This window comes from Sinocyclocheilus anshuiensis, unplaced genomic scaffold, assembly GCF_001515605.1.
Source record: "Sinocyclocheilus anshuiensis isolate Anshui unplaced genomic scaffold, SAMN03320099.WGS_v1.1 scaffold476, whole genome shotgun sequence".
In the NCBI taxonomy this organism is placed as follows: Eukaryota; Metazoa; Chordata; class Actinopteri; order Cypriniformes; family Cyprinidae; genus Sinocyclocheilus; species Sinocyclocheilus anshuiensis.
In genome coordinates this window covers 233,922-260,437 of record NW_015554139.1, presented here as the reverse complement: position 1 = coordinate 260,437, position 26,516 = coordinate 233,922, and the positions used below count along the sequence as shown (strand labels likewise).

The 26,516-nt window shown below is 38.1% G+C and overlaps 3 protein-coding genes and 1 pseudogene across 3 annotated transcripts; 3 read left to right on the top strand and 1 right to left on the bottom strand.

Annotated features, from left to right (window-relative positions):
• Positions 1 to 1,149: 1,149 nt before the first annotated feature.
• LOC107670468 (angiopoietin-related protein 2-like) lies at positions 1,150 to 9,599 on the bottom strand (annotated as a pseudogene).
• On the top strand, positions 9,035 to 16,624 carry LOC107670430 (suppressor of SWI4 1 homolog). Its single transcript, XM_016463034.1, is given in 13 exon segments — positions 9,035 to 9,100; positions 11,219 to 11,389; positions 11,483 to 11,584; positions 12,798 to 12,848; positions 13,046 to 13,216; positions 13,369 to 13,445; positions 13,622 to 13,729; positions 13,897 to 14,020; positions 14,233 to 14,311; positions 14,407 to 14,536; positions 15,809 to 15,972; positions 16,053 to 16,366; positions 16,369 to 16,624. Coding segments are annotated over 13 exon segments (1,620 nt in total). The 3' UTR covers positions 16,432 to 16,624.
• A 111-nt stretch (positions 16,625 to 16,735) lies between these two features.
• Positions 16,736 to 20,958, top strand: LOC107670465 (P2Y purinoceptor 11-like). Its single transcript, XM_016463067.1, has 2 exons — positions 16,736 to 16,791; positions 19,824 to 20,958. Exon 2 carries the CDS (start codon positions 19,846 to 19,848, stop codon positions 20,731 to 20,733), a length of 888 nt encoding a protein of 295 aa, XP_016318553.1. The 5' UTR covers positions 16,736 to 16,791; positions 19,824 to 19,845; the 3' UTR covers positions 20,734 to 20,958.
• A 1,044-nt stretch (positions 20,959 to 22,002) lies between these two features.
• LOC107670490 (eukaryotic translation initiation factor 3 subunit G-like) lies at positions 22,003 to 25,283 on the top strand. The gene is made up of 10 exons (XM_016463109.1): positions 22,003 to 22,115; positions 22,202 to 22,248; positions 22,877 to 22,965; positions 23,059 to 23,118; positions 23,215 to 23,319; positions 24,198 to 24,387; positions 24,473 to 24,580; positions 24,663 to 24,799; positions 25,010 to 25,116; positions 25,197 to 25,283. The coding sequence occupies exons 1-10, from the start codon at positions 22,093 to 22,095 to the stop codon at positions 25,210 to 25,212; spliced, it is 882 nt and encodes a 293-aa protein (XP_016318595.1). The 5' UTR covers positions 22,003 to 22,092; the 3' UTR covers positions 25,213 to 25,283.
• Positions 25,284 to 26,516: the final 1,233 nt, after the last annotated feature.

The following is a 26,516-nucleotide window of genomic DNA, read 5'->3' as shown; positions in this document are numbered from 1 at the left end:
TCGACGCGTTTCAGAAAGGCGGGGCATAGAGGAGAAACAATAATGTACATTATGTAGAAAATAATGTGTTTTTTTAACCTTAAACCTCATAAACACATTTCATTACACCAAATACACAAAATAATGTTCTTTTTAGCAGCATCATATGACCCCTTTAAGTTTCTGTTCAGAGACTAACACTTACCACACCCTCTAATAACTTTTCAAAAGTCACAATGTAGCTTTTGGCAAATAAAAAGTTAGTGGTCTCTGGCTTTAGAAATTAAGATCACTTGTCAAATAAAATCAGATGGAATACTTTGCAAAGTGCGATAGCTTTAAAACACTTTTTAGACATGTAGGTCTAACCACATCACCTTCGAAAAACAGCTTCAAAACAGCTTCCGTGTTAATAGGGCTAAAGAAATAAAGAAAAAAATACATAAAAACAAAAGAAATAAACAGGACTGCAAAAAATAATGATGAACTCCCTCCATAGATGAGTTGCTGGAATTCTAGCTGTCAAAATACTTCAAAAGTTGAAAGGATCCACAGAAAGACTCTCAGAAAGGACAAAATGGGGAGAACTTACCGCCATGAGCAAGGCTGATCAGCAAGAGACCTAACAACGGATGAAGCAGAAGCATTGTCAAACAAGTGATAAGCAATAATGCCGGTAATGGCTGAGATGGATGATAGATGCAGAGTCTTCTTTGGTATTGTTTGTGAAAAGGATTTATTTGCTCTTAATTGTGATAATGGTATGAAGCATGGCATGAAGTGTCTGAGAACAGGAAATCCTGCCCAAACTCACAGTAAGAAAGAGGAAAACCACATGTGTGAGGCAATAAAAAAGGTGCAAAATTAAATGCATAATCTAATTAAAAATAAATATTGTTTTAGTTTAAAGAAATAAAGTAAAAAATTATCATTTTAGACAACACTCTGGTATAGTGACTAAAATATGTACATTATATACGCAATTTTTATATTTGAAAGTTGAAAAAAAAAAATCTAATGTAAATATTCTAAAATGCAGTTATGCATCAGAATGCATCTGAAGCAAAATATTCAAATCGTGTCTTTGTTTGAAAAATATTAATACAACTTTAAGACTAGATCTCTAATAAAATAACCTGAAGCTCCACAAAAACATTCAGTGCTCAATGTCACATCTTTGTGAAGCAAAGGTGGCAAAAAGTGGCACTTATTCTACGTACTCTCAATTCTCTGGGTGCTCTGCTGATTTGTTTCTGTTCATGTTAAGCAGGTTTGATCATCATGGCCACTTTCTTTAGGGAGTACGAGCCTCCGTGGAACTCTGCCCAGTAAACACCATCCTGGTATCGACTTCTGTAATGGCCTCCTCTATACCACACCCCATTCAAGTTGGAGTGGGCACACATGTGGTACCACCAGCCGCCCTTCTGGTAATGAGCACAGTTACCTAAGGAGGATAGAGAACAGAAGGCTTTTAAAACAGTTTTTAAGGACAAACCATATAAATGAGGTGAAATACAAAAACAAATATAGACTGATCACCTGAGTAAGCATCCCTTATCGCGGTCCAGAGTGGTGAATGCTTTATTGTTGTGCCATGAGAGGGAGTCTCCTGCGTTGCCTTGATAACTGCCTAACCGTAGTCGGTACCAGTCACTATCTGGTTCCACCTGAAAGCTGTCGTACTCCGCAAACACCTGTCATCCTTGCCAGTCTTCAATGGCTACTCGCAGCTTGTATGTGTCCTGAGAGGTGAGCCAGTACAGGTGATCCAAACCCAGCCAGTATTCTCCATCCAGATTCCCAAAGCCTTGCTGTATATAGGCAATTGTTATGTCATTAATTTAAAAAGGTGCATTTTGTGCATTAAAATCTGCTTTTTATTATTTATAAGGGTGCTCATGAGCACCCCCATGGACCCTATTTTGCAGCTTATGTGGCCCACAACGCCCATCAGTTGTGAAGGGCCATGGATTAAACCTGGACATACCATTGCTACCCATGGATAATAGGTGTGAGATCAAAGATGGAATACACTACATGACTGAACAGATAACCTGAACAGATTTTAAAACACTAGGTAATATAGGTATCATATATTTTCCAACTCTTGGCAAAAGTCATGTAGTGTATTCTAGCCTTTAGTGGTTTAGTGATCAATACACAAGTAGACAGCAACAAGTGATAATCGTTATGAGTGAGTCATTGATTCATTCATTCACACAATTCAATCAAACATAATGATTCATTCAGAAACCAAACAAATGACTGTCTGTATGAGTGAGTCATTGAATCATTCACTCAAATGATTTGTTCAAACACACTGATTCCTTCAGGAACTAGACACCTGACTGTACCTAGGAGTGAGTCATTGAATCATTCACTCAAATGATTTATTCAAGCACATTACATTAATACAGAAACCCAACACCGCTACTGTGGCTACATCTGAATAGACTCCCTTCTCTACTATATAGTATTCATAAAACAGTAGAGAAAAAGTACCCGGATGATCTACTGTTTCCGGCAAATTTGCAAAGTGTGCATCCAATGGACACTTTACTATCCCATGAGGCCACGGGAGAGGATTTGTGAACGTCAGTGAAGAGACATCTGATGCTGGTAAGTCACATGACAATGACAACATGTCGATGTAGTATGGATTACATTCATTCTACACACATTCATACAATAATAAAGAACATAAATTTTAGCTGTCACAAAGTACTTATTCAAAGAGAGATGTGCAATGTTCTTTCTGAGTTGAATTTGTTTGGAACTAGTTGCTTTGGCGGAAATGTTACGCAATGTTCACTTAGCACAGATGCTATGTGGACTTATTTACAGGCCTACTATGTCAGCTTTACCACATAAGTAATATTTTGTTACGTGCACCTTGTACTGATCCCAGGTCCTAAAGAATTTGACAAAGCCATCCTGTCTCCTCTGGATAACGGTCCAGCCACCCTGAGCTCTGCTCTGGTCACACCAGGCCTGCAGTAGACGGTTAGTATTGCGTGGTTGCAGCAGGTAGATGCCACTGGTCTTCTCTCCTGACTCTAGCACATGATGACAGTCATTCCACGGCCCTTTAAAAGAGACAGTAAGCTGGGTCATTCCTACTATTCAGTACATTTTCATGTCTCCATCATGCATTCCCTTTTTTTAAGATGACAATCAATCCAAGTGAACAGTAGTTGAATTTATAATTCATTTAACTACACTGTACGGTTTGACTGGATATTATGGCACAAACGTTTAACATAAACAAATATTCCAGTGTTTCTGCATTGATTTCATTCTCTAATAAAAATGTTTTAAACAAAACCTGTTTTCTTGATACTATTGTTTTAATTACACCTTCTATTTTCTGTCTTCATTGTCTTTTGTATTAAATAACAAAAGCCAATGAATGAATGACATTATCATTCCAGAAAGTGACATCATTTGTGGTGGGAAAACATCCAGACGTTTTGTGGTATTAGCTGGCTTGTCTCACTTTAAAACATTTCATTAAAATCACAGAAACGGGTATGATATCATTACATTTCAAAAGAAAGTTATAACAAAAAGCTCTTCAACAGATCTGACACATTCAGAGAAGCTAAAAAAAAAAAAGCTGTTTTGGTTTCTATGTTCAGAATTTCAGATTTCTGGGGTGCTGTTGGTTCAGAAAGCAGCAAGGTCACGATCTGTATACTGTATGCAACCATCTCTCAGCCTTTACTTATCAGTTCAACATGGTGGAATTCACACTCCCACAAACCACCAGAAGAATCTGACCTATCGCACTCACTGGCACGTTCCAAACATGTGTACCTAGATACTAAAACCTGAAAGAAATTGTTTGCATTGTTAGATTAAAAAAATATATATATATCTGATTTATTCAAATAATAATAATAATAAATAAAATAAAAAAGGAAACAATTAAAACTAAAAAAATATATAATTATTTTATTTAATTTTAAAATAATGTTTTATTTTGATACTTTTTAATGTTATAAAATTCATTCTATAAATATATTTCTTTTAAAGGAATAGTTCACCCAAAAATGAAAAAAACTGGTGAAAACTGACCATCAAGCCATCCAAGATGTAGATGAGTTTGTTTGTTCACTGGAGAAAGCAATATTTAATGGATAGAGAACTCGTATTTTAGCTAGAAGCCATGGTTTGAAGTTAAAAATGTCTTAATGGATTTATTACAAACAAACAAACATCTTTTCGCTTCACAAGACATTAATTGATGGACTGGAGACATGTGGATTATTGTGATGTTTATATCAGCTGTTTGGACTCTCATTCTGACGGCACCCATTCACTGCAGAGGATCCACTGGTGAGCAAGTGATGTAATGATCCATTTCTCCAAATCTGTTCCAGTGAAGAAACAAACTCCTCTACATCTTGGATGGCCCAAGGCTGAGTACATTTTCAGCAATATTTCATTTTTGGGTGAACTATTCCTTTAAGTACATATATCTTTTCGGTACAAATATAACTCAAAACCCTTCTTCAATTGTAAATGTCAGCATGAGTGTGCTTTTAAAACAGATTAGTGGCTGCCATAACAGTGACTTTAATTTGGGTCTGTTAAATGGAGTGGACATGTGTCCTGTAATCTCACACCCGAGATGGTGGAGGCAAAAGCATTGCATTGTAATTCAAGGGTTGTGTCACAAAGCTTTTATAAAGGTGGTGATTAACTTCCCTATGTTATGTGCATGTGTAAAGGTGGTGATTAACTTGCCTATGTTATGTGCATGTGTAAAGGTGGTGATTAACTTGCCTATGTTATGTGCATGTGTGTGTGTGTGTGCTTATGCTAATACACAGCTTTCAGCCTGAGCTCAGCTCTCACAGTCTGTGAAGAGTAATGAGCATCACCACCTCTGATAAGACACTGTTTGGAATTCTCAGAGATAAAGCTTCCTGACTGCAGGTCACTGACACTCAGGGCTTCCAAACTCCTACATGGGAAACACATATATGACTCATATCTGGGATTCTCTTTTTTGCTAAGACAAGGTTCATTATTACTATTGCAGGTACTTTAGGTTAAGGATTTAAACAAACCTCTAACCCTTATCTATCCCTTACCTATTTATGACAGGCTAAACCAGCCAAGGTACTAGCACAAAAACACACTTAGCAAAATATTGTTTAATTATCAACACTAAAACAACTCAAAACACATTAGAAATCATAAAGCGGTGCCAGCTACGCCCTAGCCTTTAGGGATTTTTAGGCTGCCTGGAGATTTAGTCACAGGGTAAGTGATGAAAGGTGTGCCTGTTGGCAGACTGCATGGGCAAGTCATCAAAAGTCTCCAGCAGTTCTGGAGGACTCTGTTCCTGGTGTAAAGGGCCACTTTGGTCTCTTTGGACATTGCTGGCAACTTCTTTAGGCTCTGTGTTCACATTCACCAACCCACTTGACTGTTGAACTGGAAGTGATGTGGTTTCCTGAAAGACATTCATAAGAAATTTCTCTTGGGTTTGAGGGGGATGCACCTGTGTTTGTGAGATTTCCAAAGTAAAACCTGAAAGCTCAGACTGTGTCACAGTGGGAGAATTCCGAGATGAGGGACAGTTGGATCAAAATGCAGATAGTGTTAATTAAAACAATAAGAAAACCACAAAACCAAGAAACAAGACACAAGCCACTGGCACATCCATTAAAGGACAACACCAGACTATGGCCCAATCCCAAATGGCACACGTCATGTGCATTTACAATGGCTGCCATGTGAGCACGCCTGTTAAGTCTACGAGACTGTAGGGTGTCCCATTCACCATTTTAGCTTTCAGAAGGGTGCTTGCGAGCTCCTCCTTTGCGGCTGCCATGCACCCTAGGGATGGGTAGATCGACACCTATAGTGTCGACACACGTTTTGAGTTTTTGACACACTAGTGCTTCAAAACAGTGTCAGGAGCATTGCTTGAAATGAGGCTGTCACGTGACCTGTGAAAACGAAGCTTTGTTACCTCACTGACATGTCACGCTAGGCTCAAATACAAAGCACGTCGATTGCACTGTCCCATACCCGCAACCCATTTAGTGCAATGTTATAGTTATATCAGTCAGCATGCCTATATGTATGTAGTGTTTTTACGTGGTGTATCGTTGTTAATTATAGTACTACTATTAAAAACAATGACATGTGAATGTCTGTTGACTGAATGAAAATTAAAACACCTTGCAGGCTCAACCACTGTTCTTCCTTACCCACAAACATTTTTGCTGTTTGTAAACGCCGTCCTCTGTTGTCAACAGCTCACAGTGGCGAGAAAAATATATTATGGCAAAATATATTAAATGCAATAACTGCATTTGTATTTGTGCATTTGTGTTTTTTTAACAATGTGCATGTTTGTGTTCTTTTGTAAGGAAGACACAAAAATGGTGCAATGAAAAATGATGTAGGTCTAATTTATTGGCGTATTAAACATTATATTTATGTGAAAAGGCACAAGTTTGATGCAAGTAAAAATTAAGAAAATAAAGTCTTTATTGTAATTGTATTGTGCAAAATACAATAAATTTGGGAAACTCTATCGCTGCACACACGCATGCCGCCTTGCTATGACACATATGCTGATTAAATAGACAATTAAACCTTAGAAATGACATCCCAATGAACAAAACATCTAAATCAGTGATGGGCAAACTTGGCACTTCCAGGCCACTTTCCTGCAGAGATTTGATCTAACCCTGATATGACTCACCTGCCTGTAGCCTTCTAGTAGTCTTGAAGACAATGATTAGCTGGTTCAGGTGTGTTTGATTAGGGTTGGAGCTAACCTCTGAAGGAAAGTGGCCTGGAAGAGCCAAGTTTGCCCACCCCTGATCTAAATGATACAGTTGGTGTAAGAATTTTTTATTGACCACCAGATGGCAGGGTAGAGCACTGTGTCAAAAGCTTCAAACAAAGCATCAACGCAGTTTGTTGTAAAAGTCTCACTGCTTCAAAAGCCTTGTTCGGCACATCCCTAATGTACCCTTGATGCCCACTTCTTCTGAATCCACACTGAGGCGAGCTCCACAGCAGACTTCTACCCGACAATCAAAGCAGCTTTATATAATGACCGTGTGGCCTCAGAGGAAGACCACAAGCCAATGAACACAGGAAACACAAGGGCTATATATACAGGGGTTAACAAGACTACTAGACACATCTGGAAACAATCAGACTGATGACAAAGGGAAACAGGAACAGGAAACAAGTAAAACTACAACATAAAAGTCCACAATACAATGCAAAAGCACAAAGGCACAGAATACATAACAGATGGCTCTTTTACCTGCAGTGCTTTAGTGGGGTTCTTGAGCTGGCACTGTTTCTCCAGATGTGTGATTAGTTGGCTCTGGTTGCTCACTAGAGAAGTGAGTGCATCATACTTCTTTTCCAGCTCTCTGTAACTGCTGGACACCTGAAGCACCTGTCAGGATTTGCCATCGCACAGTTGGTGTACTTCAAATCTTAAAAATATTTTCGAAAAATGTAGTATATTTTTATTGTAATGTAATCTATTTATGTGTATTGCAGATAATATGTGACCCTGGACCACAAAACCAGTCTTAAGTCACTTGGGTATATTTTTAGCAATAGCCAATAAAACATTGTATGGGTCCAAATTATTGAATTTTCTTTTATGACAAAAATCATTAGGATATTAAGTAAAGATCATGTTCCATAAATTTCCTACCGTAAATATATCAAAACTTAATTTTTGATTAGTAATATGCATTGCTAAGAACTTAATTTGGACAACTTTAAAGGCAATTTTTTTTCAGTATTTTTATTTTTTTGCACCCTCAGATTCCAGATTTTCAAATAGTTGTATCTTGGCCAAATGTTGTCCTATCCTAACAAACCATACATCAATGGAAAGATTATTTATTCAGCTTTCATGTGATGTATAAATCTCAATTTCTAAAAATTGACCCTTATGACTGGTTTTGTCGTCCAGGGTCACATATAGTATTAAAGAAATAAAACAGTGGTCCAAATAACTTTCCATAAAATGAATGCATCAATACATCCTTGTGAAAAACAAGTGTGCTTAATAGTATTGAATGTGCACTTGTAGTGTACTTCAAATCTTAAAAGTATTTTTTTTTAAAGGTACACAGATAATATAGTATATTGTTATTGTAATGTAATATATTTTTTATTATAATGTGTATTGCAGATAATATAGTATTAATGAAATAAAACACCAATTAAGTGTAATTAAAGAGACTGTGCACTTTCATTACTGTTTTTAACACATTTAAGTACACTTTGAAGTGCGCTTTGTAATAATGTCACATTAAAAGTTTTACTTTAAAGTATTAATTTATGGTTTTAATAATCTTGAGTCATGCTTTAAATAAGTGTGTTATGTAATATTACATTTAAATATTGCTTTAAAATGTACAGTTAATCTATTTTGACTAAATTACAACTTCTTTATTACAAATGTGTGTTTAAAAATACACTGAAGTACTTGACATCTTTAAATAGGAATGGCATTAACATTTTAGTTTACCATAAATGCTTGTCAAAAGATGTGCTTAAGTCCTACTTAAGTGGGTCATTTATTTGCAATTAAGTGTCTAAAACATTACATTCAGTTCATACTTAAGTATATTCTTTTAAACTATATTACTTTTATATTATGTTAAAGTAAACTTTTTTGTTGTTTATATTAAAATCTATTTCAAATCTGTGCACAGTTTGAGACATTCACAGTGAAAAATCTGAGAAGCAGGAGACTTAAGCAAAAGGTTGGAGACGATAATTGTTTCTTTACAGTGGGAAATGTTTTTAGCTACCTGGGCTGTTGCATTAAGCACCAAACTCTCGAGCCTCCGTTGCTCCAAAGCCTGATCCTTCTTCTGAACGATCTCATTCAGCAGTTGGGCGTAGAGTTGGGTGATGTGGGTGTTCATGTTGACGCTCTCTGAGTCTGAAGACTCAGAGGCCCACAGTTTTGATGCATGCCAGATGTTCATGTTTAATGATGGAGGGTAAAACACAGTTTTGCCTTTTCTTGGGTTAATTAAGCATGTCAACAGAAACAGGGCCCGAGTCAGCCTATCGTTTCATCCGATCATCAAAACCAATTGCTAAAGTCAGTACTGATGAAAATGACAGCTTTGGTACATATCATAAATGTCATAAGCAATTAACAAATCTAAACATTGACTGAGACAACTACTGAAAACAGCAAAACAAAAGTACTAAAAAGAACACTGAAGCCTATGGAATTAGAGAGGATACCTATTAATACTAAAATTACCAAAAGTAATCGCAGTTTGTTGAAATGTTAAGCAAATTTGTCTAAAGTCATTGTGAATTATCAATTAATAAATACTTTGGAAAAGTTTCACTTATGACAAAAATTGCATTGTTCAGAACATATATATTTAAATTATTTTGAGGCTCAGTCAAATACCAAAGGAATACTTATGGGCTATTTAAACAGAAGGATTTTATCATTTCTATGCTTATTTAAATTTAAACTCGTTTTTTAGTTATTATTTGTTTAAAAGAAAACAAAATCACATTATGAACAAATATTTCTCTTACCTCAGTTATATCACCAGATGATTTTCTCTTTTGGTTTTGGCTTTGTTCAACAAATGCCTTTTCCTCTGACTGATGCAAACAAGATATTCAGCTCCGAGCTTCTGGTCTGTGCTCTTTATAACTAAAATATTATAAAATCAATGACAAATCACTATCATAAAGAGAAACACGCCTTTGCCATTAATAGTTAAACATAATGACTGCAGCAGTGGATGTCTGGTCGGTGCTCTGACTGGTCTGCAGTGGAGATGTTCAAAGGCAGTAGGCAGTGGGAGACACACAGACTGACAGTAAACTTTTAAAGCAGGAAGATCAGCTCCTGTCAGAGGACCTCTAAACAAAGAAGAGTGTAATTACAAAACGTCCTAAGCCCCCCCTCCTTTCACAGGCCTGTCCCCCACACACAAGCACACCCACCACCCTATCCTTCAGACTGACCATGACTGTGCAATGTCAAAATACAGCTCATTTAAAAAATGTTTTAATTTTTTTCACAATAGTGCAGCATTACAGTACATGCAGGAAACTGCTAAAAAATTGACATGATTACTTACATTCTATTGCTTTGAAATTAAGAAAATTGCAATGCTTGTTCTGTAATGGTGGGGACTTGATATCAACTTCTGTTGATACTGATAATACTGAGCTAATGATATTTTCTATCTTCAAGCCACACATCTAATTTTTAATGCTAAAATGTTGTTGTCCCCTGATCACTTTGAACGACTTTTGGAATTCCAAAAGTAGATATAAACTGGGACAACGCCTTTACAACAGATGGTGTAGTTAGTGAAGGCATAGTGAATACCACATGATGTTTACAAGGAAAAGTGTGATAACTAAACATTTAGGAATAAAGAAAAACTTTAACAAGAAAGAAAAAGAAAGCTGACAATACTGCAATTTTTGTTTACAAAGGTTCTAACTCGAATTCTGAATCAGATCATTAGAGTGAGAGAGTGAATGAGAGTAGGCCTAATCAGAGTTTAGCAGTGGATATTTCCTTTAAATTTAATTTAAGCTTAAATGGGACATTCAAAACCTAATCTACAGTTCAAAACCGGCCTAAAATTCGATGTAGGAGCTGAATTAAACCTACCAATGCATCTATATACAGTAATTCATCCCATCCAAAGGGATGTGTGTAAAATCAAACATCGAGCATGTAGTACGCTGCCTCTGCGCATGCGCAAACACGCCATATGGTTAGCAGCAAGTTCCAGGATTTTCAAGATGGGTGCTAGTTAACAAGACGTGTGTCCATCACAGTAGGTGGCGGTATGCACCTATGAAGTTGGTTCGCAGCCCGCCATAAAACCAAAAGAAGAAAAAGAACAAGACATGTGGGATATTTTACCTAAGATATTCGTGTTAAAGTCAAGTCAAGTTCAGTTTTCCGCTCTCGGTTTGGATAAGTTGTACTGTACTTAAAAATGGGGAAACAAAGGTTTGTGTTTAACTTGCATCCAGACATAACGTTAACTGCAAATATGAAGTGCAACTAGTCCGTCTTTTTCATTTAAATGAGAATGAGATTTGGAAATGTAAACGTGTGTGTAAATATGTAAACGTGTCAGTGTCACAGTAATTTATACGATCGTTTAGTGACGATACAAATTGAAGGTAAAATAAATTCGATGTTACTGTTTTTGTCTCATAGACTAAGAACCAAAAGAAAGGCCGAAAGGCTGCTAGTCTTGTGGCCGAGGAGACGTACTCCACTGTGCCGCACACCTTCGTGTTTCAGCGTGGACAGATCGGCAGGAATGTCGGTCAGCTGGTGTTGGACATCAGACGAGTCATGGAGCCGTTCACTGCCAGATCTTTAAAGGTGCGCCTCACGATTCCTGGCTGCTGCTGCTCAGCTCGGCGCTTATTCGACGTCTTGTGTGTACATACTAAAATCCATGTGTTTATTGTGCAGGTGCGGAAGAAAAACGTCTTGAAAGATTTTGTTGCAGTGGCCGGACCATTAGGAATCACGCACTTCTCAATATTTACCAAAACAGAAAACAGTATAAACATGGTGAGTATATTTGTATTATAAAACGGATCATGGATGCTTATTGGTCAATACAATAGTAACAGCTGTGACGATTGTTTCACTGCTGTATATTTAGCGTTTTGTATTTTTTAGGAACTATATCTGTTAACTGAAGTGTGACACTTAAAGGGATAGTTCACCCAAAACTGAAAATTATGTAATTTATTCACCCTCAAGTTCTAAATCTGTATGAGTTTCTTTCTTCTGTTGAACACAAAAGAACAAAACAGTTGACTAGTCAATGACTTTCATAGCTGGAATGGTTACCAGCATTCATTAAAATATATTTTCGTGTTCAACAGAGGAAAGAAACTCATACAGGTTTGGAACAAGTGGAGAGTGTGTAAATAATAACAAAATTGTATTTATGTGCCAACTATCCCTTTAAAGGCGATATGAAATGAAAAATAACCCTGTCAGTTTTCTGAATGCATGTCTTCTTCTTTTTTTTTCTTTTTTTTGCATAATTTTTACAGTTTTTTTGACCTTATAATTTTTAATCGATGTCATAACTAAATCTTCTCTCTGATGACATTTGTTCTTCACTTAAAGGATTAGTACACTTCCAGAATAAAACGTTCCTGATAATTTTCTCACCCCCATGTCATCCAAGATGTTCATGCCTTTCTTTCTTCAATCAAAAAGAAATGAAGGTTTTTGAGGAAAACATTGCAGGATTTTTCTCCATATTGTGGACTTCAATGGGACCCAACAGGCTGAAGGTCCCAATTTCAGTTTCAGTACAGCTCTACACAATCCCAGCCGAGGAATAAGGGTCTTATTTAGCTAAAAAATAAAAATGTATATACTTTTTAACCACAAATGCTTGTCTTGCACTAGCTCAGCAATGTGCATGCGCGACTTCACGCATTACGCAATCACGTTGTAAACGTCACGCGCAGTTAGCTCTTCGTCTGTGTACTCTGGTTCAAAAAGTTAGGGTAGGGCATTTTTATCACTTCTTGCTTTCCCTGGGAATCAAACCCTTGACCTTGGCATTTGCTAGTGCATGCTTTACAGTTTGAGTATTTTATTGTGTACAAACGATTAGATAAGTGCAATGCAGCACTCAAGACTATGACTTTGTAGTAAAGTAAATATAATTTTGAGCTATTAAAGTTCATGGTTGGATCATCATCTCATTCTTTTTGAGATCAAATATATTAACACCTGAAATTACTCTCTTTCTCCACAGAGGCTTGCACGTCTTCCCAAAGGTCCAACGTTATATTTCCATGTTGCGAAGGTATATTGCTTTGCTACTTTTGACCTGTCTTTGGTTTCATTTCTTATATCCGAGGGCACAAATGATGAAATTTTAGTATTTTGACTGTGGAGTGATGTCTTTTCAAAGTAAACGCACTGATGTGTCTAGTCTCACACTGATTATATTATGAGCATTCTTGTAATTTGTTCTAAAAGTAAATTGTCTCTTTGTTCCAGTACACCCTCATCAAAGATGTAATTTCATCTTTAAAGAGGCACAGGATGCATGAACAGCAGTTTTCCCATCATCCTTTGCTAGTGCTGAATAATTTTGGCATCGAAGGCATGCACATCAAGCTGATGGCCACCATGTTCCAGAACATGTTCCCCTCGATCAACGTACACAAGGTAATTCACTCGCTCAAAACTGCAAACCGTTTCTCCGCATGAGGTGCAAGTATAGTCTTCTGAGATCTGTGATGTGTGTCTGATGTTGTTGTCCTCTTGGTGGTGAGAAGATATGAATGCATGTTTTGATCATTAAACTCTTAATTTCTCAGCTCAACCTCAACAGCATAAAGAGATGTGTGCTGTTAAATTATGATCCCGTGTCCCAGGAGGTGGAGTTTCGTCATTAGTAAGTAGCTTTGTTTTGTTTTCTTGTCATCAAATTAAAGGTGCACATGATGCAACTTTTAAACATGACTTTCCTGTGATTGTTTTCAAAGTAAACGCACTAATGCATCCTCAAACGAATGCTCTCTTGTGAGGTTTCTTTCAATATCCGCTAACCCTCTCCATGTCTTCCTGCAGCAGCCTGAAGGTGGTGCCCGTGGGCATGAGTCGAGGGGTGAAGAAGCTCATGCAGGAGAAGTTTCCCAACATGAGCAAGCTGGAGGACATCAGCGAGCTCCTCATGAAGTTAGTCTTCCACAAGCTCATTCACATCATTTGATGCATATGATGAAATGTGTTAAAATTGATGGAACAGTGATGTTTCAAAGTAAACGCTCTGATGCACCAGCTTCATACTTCTGTTTGGGATATACATAAGTGATTTTACAAGTCACACTTTGCACTTTTTGCAGAGGTGTCAACCTTTCAGAGAGCGAGGCAGAGCAGGACGGGGACCACAACATCACAGAGTTGCCACAGGTGTACTCGGGTCGTGGAAACATGGCCTCGCAGCAGAGCGCAGTTCGGCTGACTGAGGTGAGGAAACCCATCATGCTGGGCTGTTTTTTTTTTTTATATTACTGGCTGGATTCTCAATTCATCATGCACAGTGCTCAAGCACAAAAAACACATCACATATAACAACCTTCAAGTCAAGAATGCGCCTATGATGCCTTAAAATTCAGCATGAATCGGACACTTGACGGTTTGTGTCTACTAAAAAATGATGGGAGTCTGTTCTGCTACAGATTGGCCCCAGAATGACTCTGCAGCTGGTGAAGATAGTAGAAGGCATGGGGGAAGGAAAAGTGCTTTATCATTCCTTTGGTAAGTATAGCTTTGTGTAAGAGAACATTTAGATACACAACCTAGTGATTATTGAGCGTATCACTAAGCTAATCCAAAATGTGCTCTGTCTGCAGTCTCGAAAACAGAGGAAGAGCTTCAGGAGATGCTGAACAGGAAGGAGGCCCGTCTGAAAGAGAAAGAAGAACGGAAGAGAAAGCAAGAACAGAACATTGCCCTAAAAAAAGAAAAACGAGATCAGAACAAGTGAGTAGATCTGCTGCTCTAGTGGTGATGAAGAGCTGAATGTGATACAGGCTATTGGTTAGAAAAAGCACACACAAATTACACGTTAAGCGTGGAGACTCTGAATTTCCATAGAAGTAAATATTACAGCATTTGGTTACAGTGATTTGAGATGGGTATTCTGTATTTTTGCTAAATGATTGCTGGCAATCACTTCAAAACAATCTCCTCCAATAAAAAGCTTTAAAGGGGTCATATGATGCTATTTTAAAGATCATTATTTTGTGTATTTGGTGTAACAGAATATGTTGACATGCTTTAATATTCAAAAAACACATTATTTTTCAAATACTGTACATTATTGTAGGTCCTCTATGCCCCGCCTCTCTCAAACACTCGTTTTCAACAAAGCCCCCTCCTTTGACAAGCGCAGTCTGCTCTGATTGGCCAGCTGACCCAGTGCATTGTGATTGGCCGAACACCGAAAGGGCAACAGAGTCGCGTGACAGACACAGTGATGATGCAGTACACAAGCCGCGGTTAAGACAGATGACGTGCTATGATTTCTGACAGGCAGTTCACTCTCCTGTGATGTGACCCTGTTCCCCTCTCACACACACACACACACACACACACGATGCGTTACTCTTACTCAGCCTTGTACTCTTCTAGGTTCAAAAAACTGTCGTCCATAAAATGCGTTGCACAAATTCGAACATCTGGGTTGTGCTGTTCTGTTGTAAATAAATCTTAACCAATGATTCCTAATTGCATCTACTTCCGGAAGGCCAAATAAAGTGCTTTTGCTTTCGCACTGAAATACACAGCGTCTCCCTGACATGGCGGCATCAAACACGACTGCTGTTCTTGAAACCACGCCTTCTTTCTTTGCGTGCACATTTGGGCGGCATTATGCTAATATTTCCACATATTGACGTAGACGTGGGGGCGTGTTAGAACGAGCCGTTTTAGGTAGGCGTGGTTGATTCTTAACTTTTATAAAGAATATCTCTTTGGATTTGAGACTTTAGTCTTTGCAACTTTACAGATCTTCTTTATGCACCAAGAGCTTGTAACACTCCAAAGAGAAAGGAAAACTTGAAATCGCATCATATGACCCCTTTAAAAACATTGCATGCTAAATAAATTGTACATTTGATTTATTTTGAGTTTTTTTTTTTTTTTTGCAAATTAAAAAAAAAAAAAAAAAAGCATACCATAGCAACGCACTCAGCATCTTTTTAAATGTAAGTTTTGTTGTGTTTGGTCCTAAAACAACTACTTTTCTTAAAGGAAAAGAAGCTTGGATGGCATCAATAGAAAGCGGCAGCAGGAAGGGCAGGTATCAGATGATGAAGTGGAGGATCCTGGGAAACCGGAGGACCAGGCTCCAGCCGAGGAGTCTGAGGACGAAGCAGAGTATTACAGACAGGCTGTGGGGGAGGAACCAGACGAAGGTATTGTGTCATACCAAATCATTTGTGAAGTTTTACTGTTGCAATTTGCACTGGTTCTAATTTGTTCTTTAACTCCATAGACATGTTTCCTGGTGCAAAAAGGAAGCGTGGTCCTGGAAAGTCTCCAAAACCCTTTAAAAAGAGGAAGCTGTCACAGGGGAAGGGCCCTCCTCATGACAAAAAGAGTTTTAAGTTGCCTGACAGGGGAAATAAATATGGCGGGAAACGGTTTGGGGATAGAAAACCGCCAGAGGGGAGAAACAGGTTTAGGAAGAGCGAAGGAGGCAAAAAGTTTGGCCAAAAAGGGGGAAAAGGATGTAGATTTGCAGGGCAGAAAAAAGGAGATGCTGGTAAGAAGTTTGGTGGACCGAAATCATTTAAAGGACGTGCTGTTTTACGAAACAACAGAAAGGTGCTAGAGGAAAAAAGGACTTGAAACACAAGAAAGGGAAAATCTGAAGGAACTGAAAGCGAGGTTGGACACATCTAAACCACAAGATGGGACTGTTGCTTCACTGATGCATCATGTATGAAATGACTGATGTATCATCACAACACAAAAACATCAGCAAATCAATGCTGCTTTATGTCAGACTTGTGGCTTGTATAAATGCGCATAGATTTGGATAGATTTTACCAATAAATCCTTTTAAACCATCAAGCAGCTTTTGTTTTCAATCATCTAGATGCTTTAAATGTCACGTGTGCTTGCCTGTGTGATTTCAGTCGTCGGTCTGTTTTTCGAAAAAGTGCACTCCTTGCATGAGACAGGAAGTTTGGTACTGTTTAACTGGTGACTGTCGGAGTCAAGCGTACTTGGTAAGTTTCATCAACTTGTTTGATATTTATTTGGCACTTTTTAAAAATCTATGAGAGTGAGAGGTTAGAAACTCCCATACAATTGTTAAAAACAAAACCATGGTTTGTTTTTGTTGTGGTCCTCATGTAGAAAAAATAATGCTGGGTTCAGGTATGTCAAGGTGTGTCAACAGTATTAAATATATCCTTTGAGTAAAATGTACTGTAATTGATATTTAACTCTATTTGGTGTGGATTTATTAGGTTGAACACATTAAGATATTTGTGCTTGGATCTTATTTGGTGAAATGTACATTTACATTTAGTCAGTTTGCAGACGCTTTTATCCAAAGCGACTTACAATTGGGGAATGCAAAAAGCGATTCTTCTTAAAGAGGCAAACAGACACAGGAAGTGCTTGTAATACCAGGTTTTAGGCATTGTTCAAATAAGTACAAGCTAGAAAGGGAAGGAATAAATAAAGAGAAAGTCAACGTTTTTTTTTTTTTAGGATGAAGTCAAGTAGCGTCGAAAGAGATGAGTTTTCAGCTGTCGCTTGAAAATTGTCAGGGATTCAGCATTCCGGATAGGGGTGGGAAGATCATTCCACCAGCCAGGAATGGTGAACGAAAATGTTCTGAAAAGTGATTTTGAGCCTCACTGTGATGGTACCACGAGGCGTTGCTCACTAGCGGATCTCAGACTTCTGGAGGGGATATAGTGAGTGGAAGTAGGAGGATGCAGAGCCTGTGGCTGTTCTATATGCAAGCATCAATGTTTTGAACTTGATGCGAGCCTCAACCGGTAGCCAGTGCAAGGGGATAAAGAGAGAGATAAAGAGAACATATTAGTGTTTTGTTGTTGTTTTTATAATTATAAACTAGTTGTGAGTGCTTAGTGCTTAAGTTTCCAAATGTGATGACAGGTTGTTTTTAAGATCGCTGCAAATTATGAAACTCATTGTATCTCAAAATAACATTAACATTAGCCAAAAAATAAACACAAACAGCCCTGGATCTAAAATCGTTTATAAGTGCTGAAGAGATAAAAAAAAAAAAACTTGTTTTACAGTGCACAGATCACGCTATTACTTATTGTTTTCATGCATAACACCTTTAAACAGGTGTGACTTCCTGCGGCTTTTTTTTTTTTTTTTCATTTTTATAAACTCAATTTCAAAATGATTGTCAAATTAAGTTTTTTCTTTTTTTGCCAACTATCGTTTTATAATGTCAGAAAACTGGCACAGAAGATGAAGTAACCGTTTTTAAGATGTATGGTAAAAGCAGGTACAGAGCTGAATCACAAACAAGGTAACAATTCATACATTAGTTAATGCAACTAACAATTAAGTGACAACTAACAATGAACACCAATATTAATAACTTATTAACTTAACGTATTAACTATTATTAACTTAATAACACAAAATGTATGCAGAAATAAACATTAGCCAAGATAAATAGATACTGTAAAAGTATCTGGCTATTCATTGCAAGTTTACTGTAGAATAAGGTGTGTTCACACTTATCATGGTTGATTCGATTAAAACGAACCCTGGTGCGATTGCTCATGCTGTTCGTTTGAGGGTGTATTCACACCTGTCTTGTTTGGTTCGATTGAATCGAACTCAAGTTCGTTTCCCCCCTTGGTGTGGATCTTTTGGGCATGTGTGAATACAGCAATCGCAGTCGGGTGCGGACTAAACAACCATACCGAGACCCAGCTGAAGTGGTGGTCTCGGTCCGCTTCCAAACGAACTCTGGTACGGTTGAATGGATAAACCAATGAATGGATGACCTTAAGCACACGTGTGGTTTTCTTTACAGTTTCTGGTTCACTTACAAAAAGGGCAGCGTGAAAGCGAACCGCACCAAACAAAACAAAAAATAAATAAACATTGTATTTGGTCTGGACCAAAGCAAGTGAACTAGCGGACTTTCCTGGTGTGAAAAAGTGTGAAAGCTGCCATCCGAACCCAGGTGCGCACCAAACAAGCTGAAAAGATGGGTCTCGGTCCGCTTCCAAACGAACTCCGGTGCGGTTCGAATGATATATGAACAAGATGGAATGACAGGAAGTAATGACAAGATGCGACGCTATGCGACCAAAACAAAATGAGCATGGGCAAACGTGGAGCAACGATGAGGTAAAGTGCCTTTTATGAGCTCCTTGTGAGTTTGCAGGTGGTGAAAATAAAACTATGTGTACATGCAAGAATGAGCGCGCTTAGTCCAGCAGACGTCAAAATATTCTGTTACACCAAATACACAAAATAATGATCTTTAAAAAAGCATCATATGACCCCTTTAAATCTTACGCTTTATTCTTACGCTTTAAGTCTAACGCACCTTTTGTTTGGGGTGTTCGGTGAGTTCCGTCACGATATATATGCCATTCAAGCCGACCAATCAGGTTGTGAACGTATCACTATGCCTTGGTTCGGTGTCTTTAGGTTCGCTGTCAAAAATGCCAATGTGAACGCTAAGCGGACCAGGACCAAATGTATCATCATTTTCCTTTTTGGGCCGGACCAAATGAACCAAACGAACCGAACTACAAGTGTGAACAAAGGTTCCAAAAAGGAATCACTTTTTAAATTTGTGTAAAGAACATTTTAATAACCTGAGTAAACTTTTTCCACTATAAAGAACCTTAAAGTGCCATGGATGTTAAAGGATTTTCACGAAGCCATAGAGGCCCATAAACCTTTATTACTTAAGAGTGTCGAGGATTTTTATTACCAATACTGCACAAGTTAAACAAAATCAAACTTCAACCGAATTATCACATTGCAACCTGTATGTTTATATAAAAGGCTTCTCAGCATCTGTAGCAGTATTACACGAGATGGTCAGATGGGAAGCCAGAGATAAGCAGCAATGTGGTTGTTGGATATTGTGTTTCTGATTGCTAAACCGTTTTTTTTTTCTGTGAAAAAAAAAAGTTGCAAATCAATAGTGTTTAGAGATAAAAATGTTTTCACGTCATCTGCTTGGATTCACAAGGTTTTTGGTTTAAGATTGACGCTACCAACTCTTTTTTTTTTTCAGGGGTCAGAGAACACCAGGGAAGATGAACAACAGTTCATTCTGTGATACTGGGTTTCAAACCGGACTCCTCCCTCCAATGTATAGCATTGAGATGTGTGTGGCTCTTGTGGGGAATATATTTGCCCTGTGGCTCCTGGTGACCAGAGAGAGGCAGAACTGGCACACCGGAGTAGTGTTCTCCTGTAACCTGGCCATCTGTGACATTCTTTACGTCCTGACCTTGCCTTTGCTCATCAATTACTACGCCAAAAATAAGGATTGGACCTTTGGAGATGCTGCATGCAAAATCGAACGCTTCCTCTTCAGCTGCAACCTCTACGGCAGCATTTTCTTCATCATGTGCATCAGCGTCAACAGATACCTTGCCATAGTTTTCCCGTTCTTCACCCGGAGCTACGTGCGCCCTAAACATGCAAAGATCGCAAGCGTGCTGACGTGGTTCATCGTGACGATCACTTCATTGCCAGTCCTCAAATTTGCTGGAACCGAAGTTGAACAAAAAAACACTCTTTGTGTCTCATGTCATGATAAAACCCTGAGAATCCCCCATTTTAAGTACACCCTATTTCTTACCGTTGTTGGATGCATGATTCCATTGTTAATTACCTTTGCATCGTATTTGGGTGTGATTTGGACCGTTCTGAAAAATAAAAACATAACCACACTAGAGAAGAGGAAGGTAGCACTGATGGTCGCTCTGGTCTGCATCCTTTATGCCACGTCATTTGTTCCCTATCATGTTCTGCAGACGTACAAAACATATCTGAAATGTATGAATTGCTGGGTGTATGATTCATATCAAGTGTCAAAAGGCCTGGCCACCCTCAACATGTGCTTGCATCCGCTTCTATACATGGCTGTGTTTGACAGCATACGGACAGTTTGCTGTGGAAAGAGCTCAGATGACTAATCTTCATACAGTATCTTGGCCAAAACCTCATGCTGTGGCTTCCTGGATGTAAATTAAGCATAGCATTTATGTTGATGCTTGCACTCTGTTCCTGTGCGTCTGCAAACCACAAACCAAATGTAAAATTATTTTATTTGTGTCATTTTTGTAGTCAACAGCAAAGAAGAACATATCTCACAGTAAAAACTGACCATTAAAATGTGAGTGATGTATTTGAAGTGGCAAAAAATGGCAATTAAAGATATTTAAGAGAAGACTGGCTCAGTTTTTTTTTTACATCACTTTGAAGAGTTTGTGAGATGTGAGATATGAGTATATTAAAGCAAATTTACTTGTGATGTTGGTGATTTTGCTCTGAATCGTTTAACTAAGTACTTCTTTTTTTTTAAATGATGGCTTTAGGGTATATCGGTCTCCAATAATACTTTAGTCCTTTATGATAGCCTATAAAATATTACTTCTGTCACAAATTATATTTTAAACATTGTTCAGAAGTACAAGAAACCATACGAGACCATACAAGTTTAAGAACACAGAGGAAGAGAGAAATTATCCAGAGAACTGAGACCTAAACTTCCTAAAGAAAAAACATTAGTGCTATTAAGGAGTAATGCAACTCAACTTAAGCCAAGTTTGTAGCCTATAGCCAATTTCACAATAGATATTGGTTAAAAGCAGCTTTAGAGAAAGTCATCCCTTAAAATCTACTGTGTGCAAAATATCTGAAGCTCGGACAAGCTCCTGCTCGGGCAAGACCAGTAGCCTACTAAATGTTAGCTAGTTACTAGTGTAATACTAATGTCCATTGAATAAATTATTTAAAGAAAGACTGTTTAAGTTGTGAGAATGATGACTGACTTACAGCCTATATAAACTAACATGTTTTAAGGTATGGTCAATACATAAAATCATTAAATAGCCCAGAACATTATCCATTGTAAGCACAGTTAATGCCAAAACATTGCAGAACAAATACTGCAATTAAAAACATAATATATATCTATAGATAACCTCAAAATCGTGGCTTGCATCTCATGGAAGAAGCAGCTGTGGTTGGTTACATTGACATTTTTGTGGGTACATATATTTATGAGGGCATTTTGTTATGTTCCTACGTTCCAGATGATTTTTGAAGCCGTTCTAGACTGTACTCAAGGCTTATACGTTTTATCTCTATCGCGTTCCTGGTCCAGAAGTCCATACTAGCTGATTTTAGCACACTTTTCCCTCTCTTCTTCTTCATATCGTGTCTCACTGCAGTCCTCCGCACGCACAGAGGGCGCTGTGGTGCGGCGTCTCCTCTCCGCAACAGCAGTCCCGAGAAACGCTTCCTCTCGAGGCTCAAGACAACCCGAAAAGATGCCGTCGATCGAATTCGACGAGTGAGTTTTTCATATGAATGAACCATATAGTTTTGTTTATGCTTACTCCAACTTAATAGGCATCTAATATCTTGTGTTTTCGACAGCTCAAAGCCTAGCTGGGCCGATCAGGTGGAGGAAGAGGGAGATGAAGGTAAGAGGCCGCAGCGCAGCCTCACGCACGTGTTTAAACACTCATTGATTAAAGCTACACTCATTACATTAATCGATATGAGAACAAACTTTACAGATATAAAAATAGTCTACCTATAGTGAAAGTTACAGTTAGTGAGCGGCATGTCAGCCTGACAGAAAAAGGCTGCTGGTGCTTTGTGCTTTGGCTACTATTCTGTGTTGTACTAATGCTACTACATTATATTATAAACACATGTACTATACTATATTACTTTGTTTTATGCTATACTACACCCAGCTGTAATATATTATACATCATGCTGTTATTCTTTGACATATTACATCTTAATGTGTTGTGCAGCGTATACAGTCGTGTTAAATTGTGTATTGATATATTAGAATTAGATTAAGAATTAGGGCTAAAAATAACTTGTGCAACGGGGTGCATATGTTTTTAACATCAAGGATTTTGTGTAAAATATTATACGAGTGTAGAAACAACAGGGTATATTTCATGTGCGAGATAAATGCATTTTAAAATAGTCTTAGTTTGTATACATATATACTGTGACTGCTTGACATGCCGTATAAACTAACTATGCTAATTATGCATTTGTAACAGATCTATTTATAATTTTCTTCAACAGGTTCACTTCCTTCACCAAAAGAGACGGTCAAAGGTAACATCAAGACTGTCACAGAATACAAGATTGATGAAGATGGCCAGAAGTCTAAGGTCAGCAGAGTTCTTCTTAAAACGATATAACACTTATCAAAAGGTTTCAGAAGAATCAGGTTTCATATTTGTCCTTGGCTCCTCTATGGTCAGATTGTCAGGACGTTCAAAATTGAGACGCGGAAGGCCTCCAAAGCAGTTGCCAGGAGAAAGGTGTCTTAATTTTTCTTTCGTATATTGATATCTCCATTAAACATATTGTTTATGGATTTTTTTTTTTGAGGGGGGATTGATTATTTATTCCAACAGAACTGGAAAAAATTTGGCAACTCGGAATTTGATGCACCAGGTCCCAATGTTGCCACCACTACAGTGAGTGATGACGTCTTCATGACCTTCATCTCCAATAAAGAGGTATGATGGTGATAAACTAATGACATTTTTGCACTGATCCATGTTTTAAAAAAATAGTTCACCATCAAAGATGTATATGAGTTTGTTTCTTCATGGGAATGGATATTTAACATTACATCACTTGCTCACCAGTGGGTCCTCTGCAGTGAATGGGTGCCGTCAGAATGAGAGTCCAGACAGCTGTCGTGTTTGTGAAGTGAAAAGCTGCATGTTTGTAATAAATCCATCAAGACATTTTTCATTTGAAACTGTTGCTTCTGGCTAAAATGCGAGTCCTCTATCCATAATATTGCTGTCTCCAATGAAAAAGTTGTCTCATCTGAATCAGGAGAGAAATATGCACAGCTCAAGCACCGTTTACAAGCCAAAACAGTTCTAAAAAAAAAAAAAGGAGGATTTTGATTTGAGAGGACAACCTGATGGACTAGAGGAAGAGTTATTATGTATTATAGACTGTCTTTTGGCCAGAAGCGATTATTTAAAGATAAAATACCTTAATGATGGATTTGTTTGTTGCAAACACGCAGCTTTCCACTTTACTAAATTTTTATTGATGGATTTGAGTTGTGATTTTTTTTATTAGCTGTTTGGACTCTCATTCTGACGGCACCCATTCACTCCATTGGTGAGCAAGTGATGTAATGCTACATTTCTCCAACTGTTCCAATAAAGTAACAAACTCATCTACATTTTGGATGGCCTGAAGGTGAGTCCATTTTCAACAAATTGTCAGATAAACCATTTTTATCATTGTGTTGCCAATTGAGTTTGCGTTTTGTAAACTGTTCAGTTCGGACTTGATATTTCAGTCCTAAAAATGTTTCACTTCTCTGTTGTACCGATGCCAACTTGAAGTGATTCTCCTGCTTGTTTTACAGGACTTGAATGCTCAAGACCAAGATGAAGATCCCATGAACAAGCTGAAAGGACAGAAGATCGTGTCCTGCCGTATCTGTAAAGGGGATCACTGGACCACTCGCTGTCCATATAAGGACACGCTTGGTCCTATGCAGAAGGAGCTGGCCGAGCAGCTGGGTCTGTCCACGGGAGAAAAAGAGAAGGCAGCAGGTACAAAAACTTCATGTTGCCCTGTTAGGCATATTTTGAGTGTTTTTTTTTTTTTTTAACTAAACAATTTCACTTTGATTTCTAGAGCCTGAGCCTGCCCAACCAGTCCAAAACAAGACAGGGAAATACGTTCCCCCCAGCCTGCGGGACGGCAGTACGCGCAGAGGAGAGTCCATGCAGCCTAACCGCAGAGGTGCGTGTTTGACATGCAGATCTCAAACACTGATGTTCTCAATCAAGAGCCTAATGGTAATGTGTTGAGATTTTCTCTGCAGCTGATGATAATGCAACAATCCGTGTGACCAACTTGTCCGAGGACACCAGGGAGACAGATCTGCAGGAGCTTTTCAGGCCTTTTGGCTCCATCTCTAGGATCTATCTGGCCAAGGACAAGAACACAGGCCAGTCTAAGGTGAGAGATGTGAAACATGGCCGTAAGAGATTCACCATCAAATGACAAATAAAGCAAAGAGAAGTTAAAGATTCACTTTGACTCTTCTACTCAGTTTAAGAACAAAGCAGGAACATTAGCATAATGGTTAACCTAAATAAACTCGTGAAGCATGAGTTATGAATGTCTCCAGAAGAATAGTGCACATTATTTCTTTCCCCATTACTCCAGGGCTTTGCCTTCATCAGCTTCCACCGCCGTGAGGACGCTGCCAGAGCCATCGCTGGTGTATCTGGCTTCGGATACGATCATCTCATTCTCAACGTGGAATGGGCCAAGTGAGTCTTCCTGAAACTGTCTAAAATAAGCAACGGCCATGTTTTCTCTGATCTAATCGTGATGTATTTTGTCTTTCCAGACCCTCCAACAACTGAGAGTTCCATAAATATTCCAGGAGGTCTAGATGTGGTCTCCCAAGTGATCCAAATAAATGCAAAAGATAAAACATCCAGTTGTTCCTTAATCTGTGGTAATTAGCTTGTTTTCTAAGTACTTACGAACTTGCTAGGAAAACTGCAAGCAGCTCTTAAGCTTACCAATGTTTTACTTAGAAATAAAGGGGAACTAATGAAGAAGTCTTGAGGAAAATGCAGTTATGCCTTTGCTAAATGTTCTTAGAAATGTTGTCTGAAGTATCCTGTATATCTTATTTTGCTACGCAGAAGCGTTTTTCTGTGAATGTGCAAGACTTCGGATTCATTAACCACTAGAATAACAAAATGCAAGAAATGGTAACTCTCACATTAAAAATAAGGTGGATAGAGGCATTTAAAAAAAATAGACGAACATCACTAAAAAGGCAGGACCATAGACACGTCCCCTCAATATGATCAAATTATCCCCCTAATATTTGACGATATTGATGCTGCTTTGCTCGTTGTTAGGATAAGTGGTTTAAAATTTTTAGGGTGGTCTGTCTCAGAGGTATAATAGTGCTTATCAATTGCCAATCAAACCATTTTACTGTTTACAGAACCAGAACATTCCAGCACGTCAGTTTTAACGGTGAAGAGTGTACGGCAATATGTCAATAGATAAACATGTCATATCTGACAAGTGTTTTACGATAGAAATGTTAAATGACTGACAGTAATATCCATTGTTGCAAGCTATGACTGTCGACAGATTGTGCCATTTTAAATTGAAAATCGACTACCTTTTAACAGATGTAATTTATAATTGACAAATTTTAACGGAACAATTAGAAGTGTTCAAAAAAAAAAAAAAAGTGTGACTAGTGCATCAAGTCACTCAAGTAGGAAGCATTAGAAGCTCAAACATTGCATTTATGATTACATGTTCATTATAATTGTTTTTATCAGTGTATCAGCATTTTCGACAAGCAGTCAATTAGTGCAGAATGTAATTTGAACACTGAAAATGTGCAGTGCATGTTATACTATGTAAATGGCAGAACGAAAAGGCACTGCATGTTACATGGAGCAAGTTTCACATCTCAATGTTTCTTTACAGACTCAAGATATTTAACTGAGGAAGCCATGCAAGTGCTTCAAAAACAAATCACACATACCCTCTCGCCCACTTGTCTGTTAGGCTGCTATTGCAATTTGCAAGTGTAACATCCTCAAATTGCAAGTGTAACATCCTCAAATTGCAGCAATTGACAGCATGCCAAGAAAGTTAAAAACAATAACCCCCCCCCCCCCAAAAATCAAAT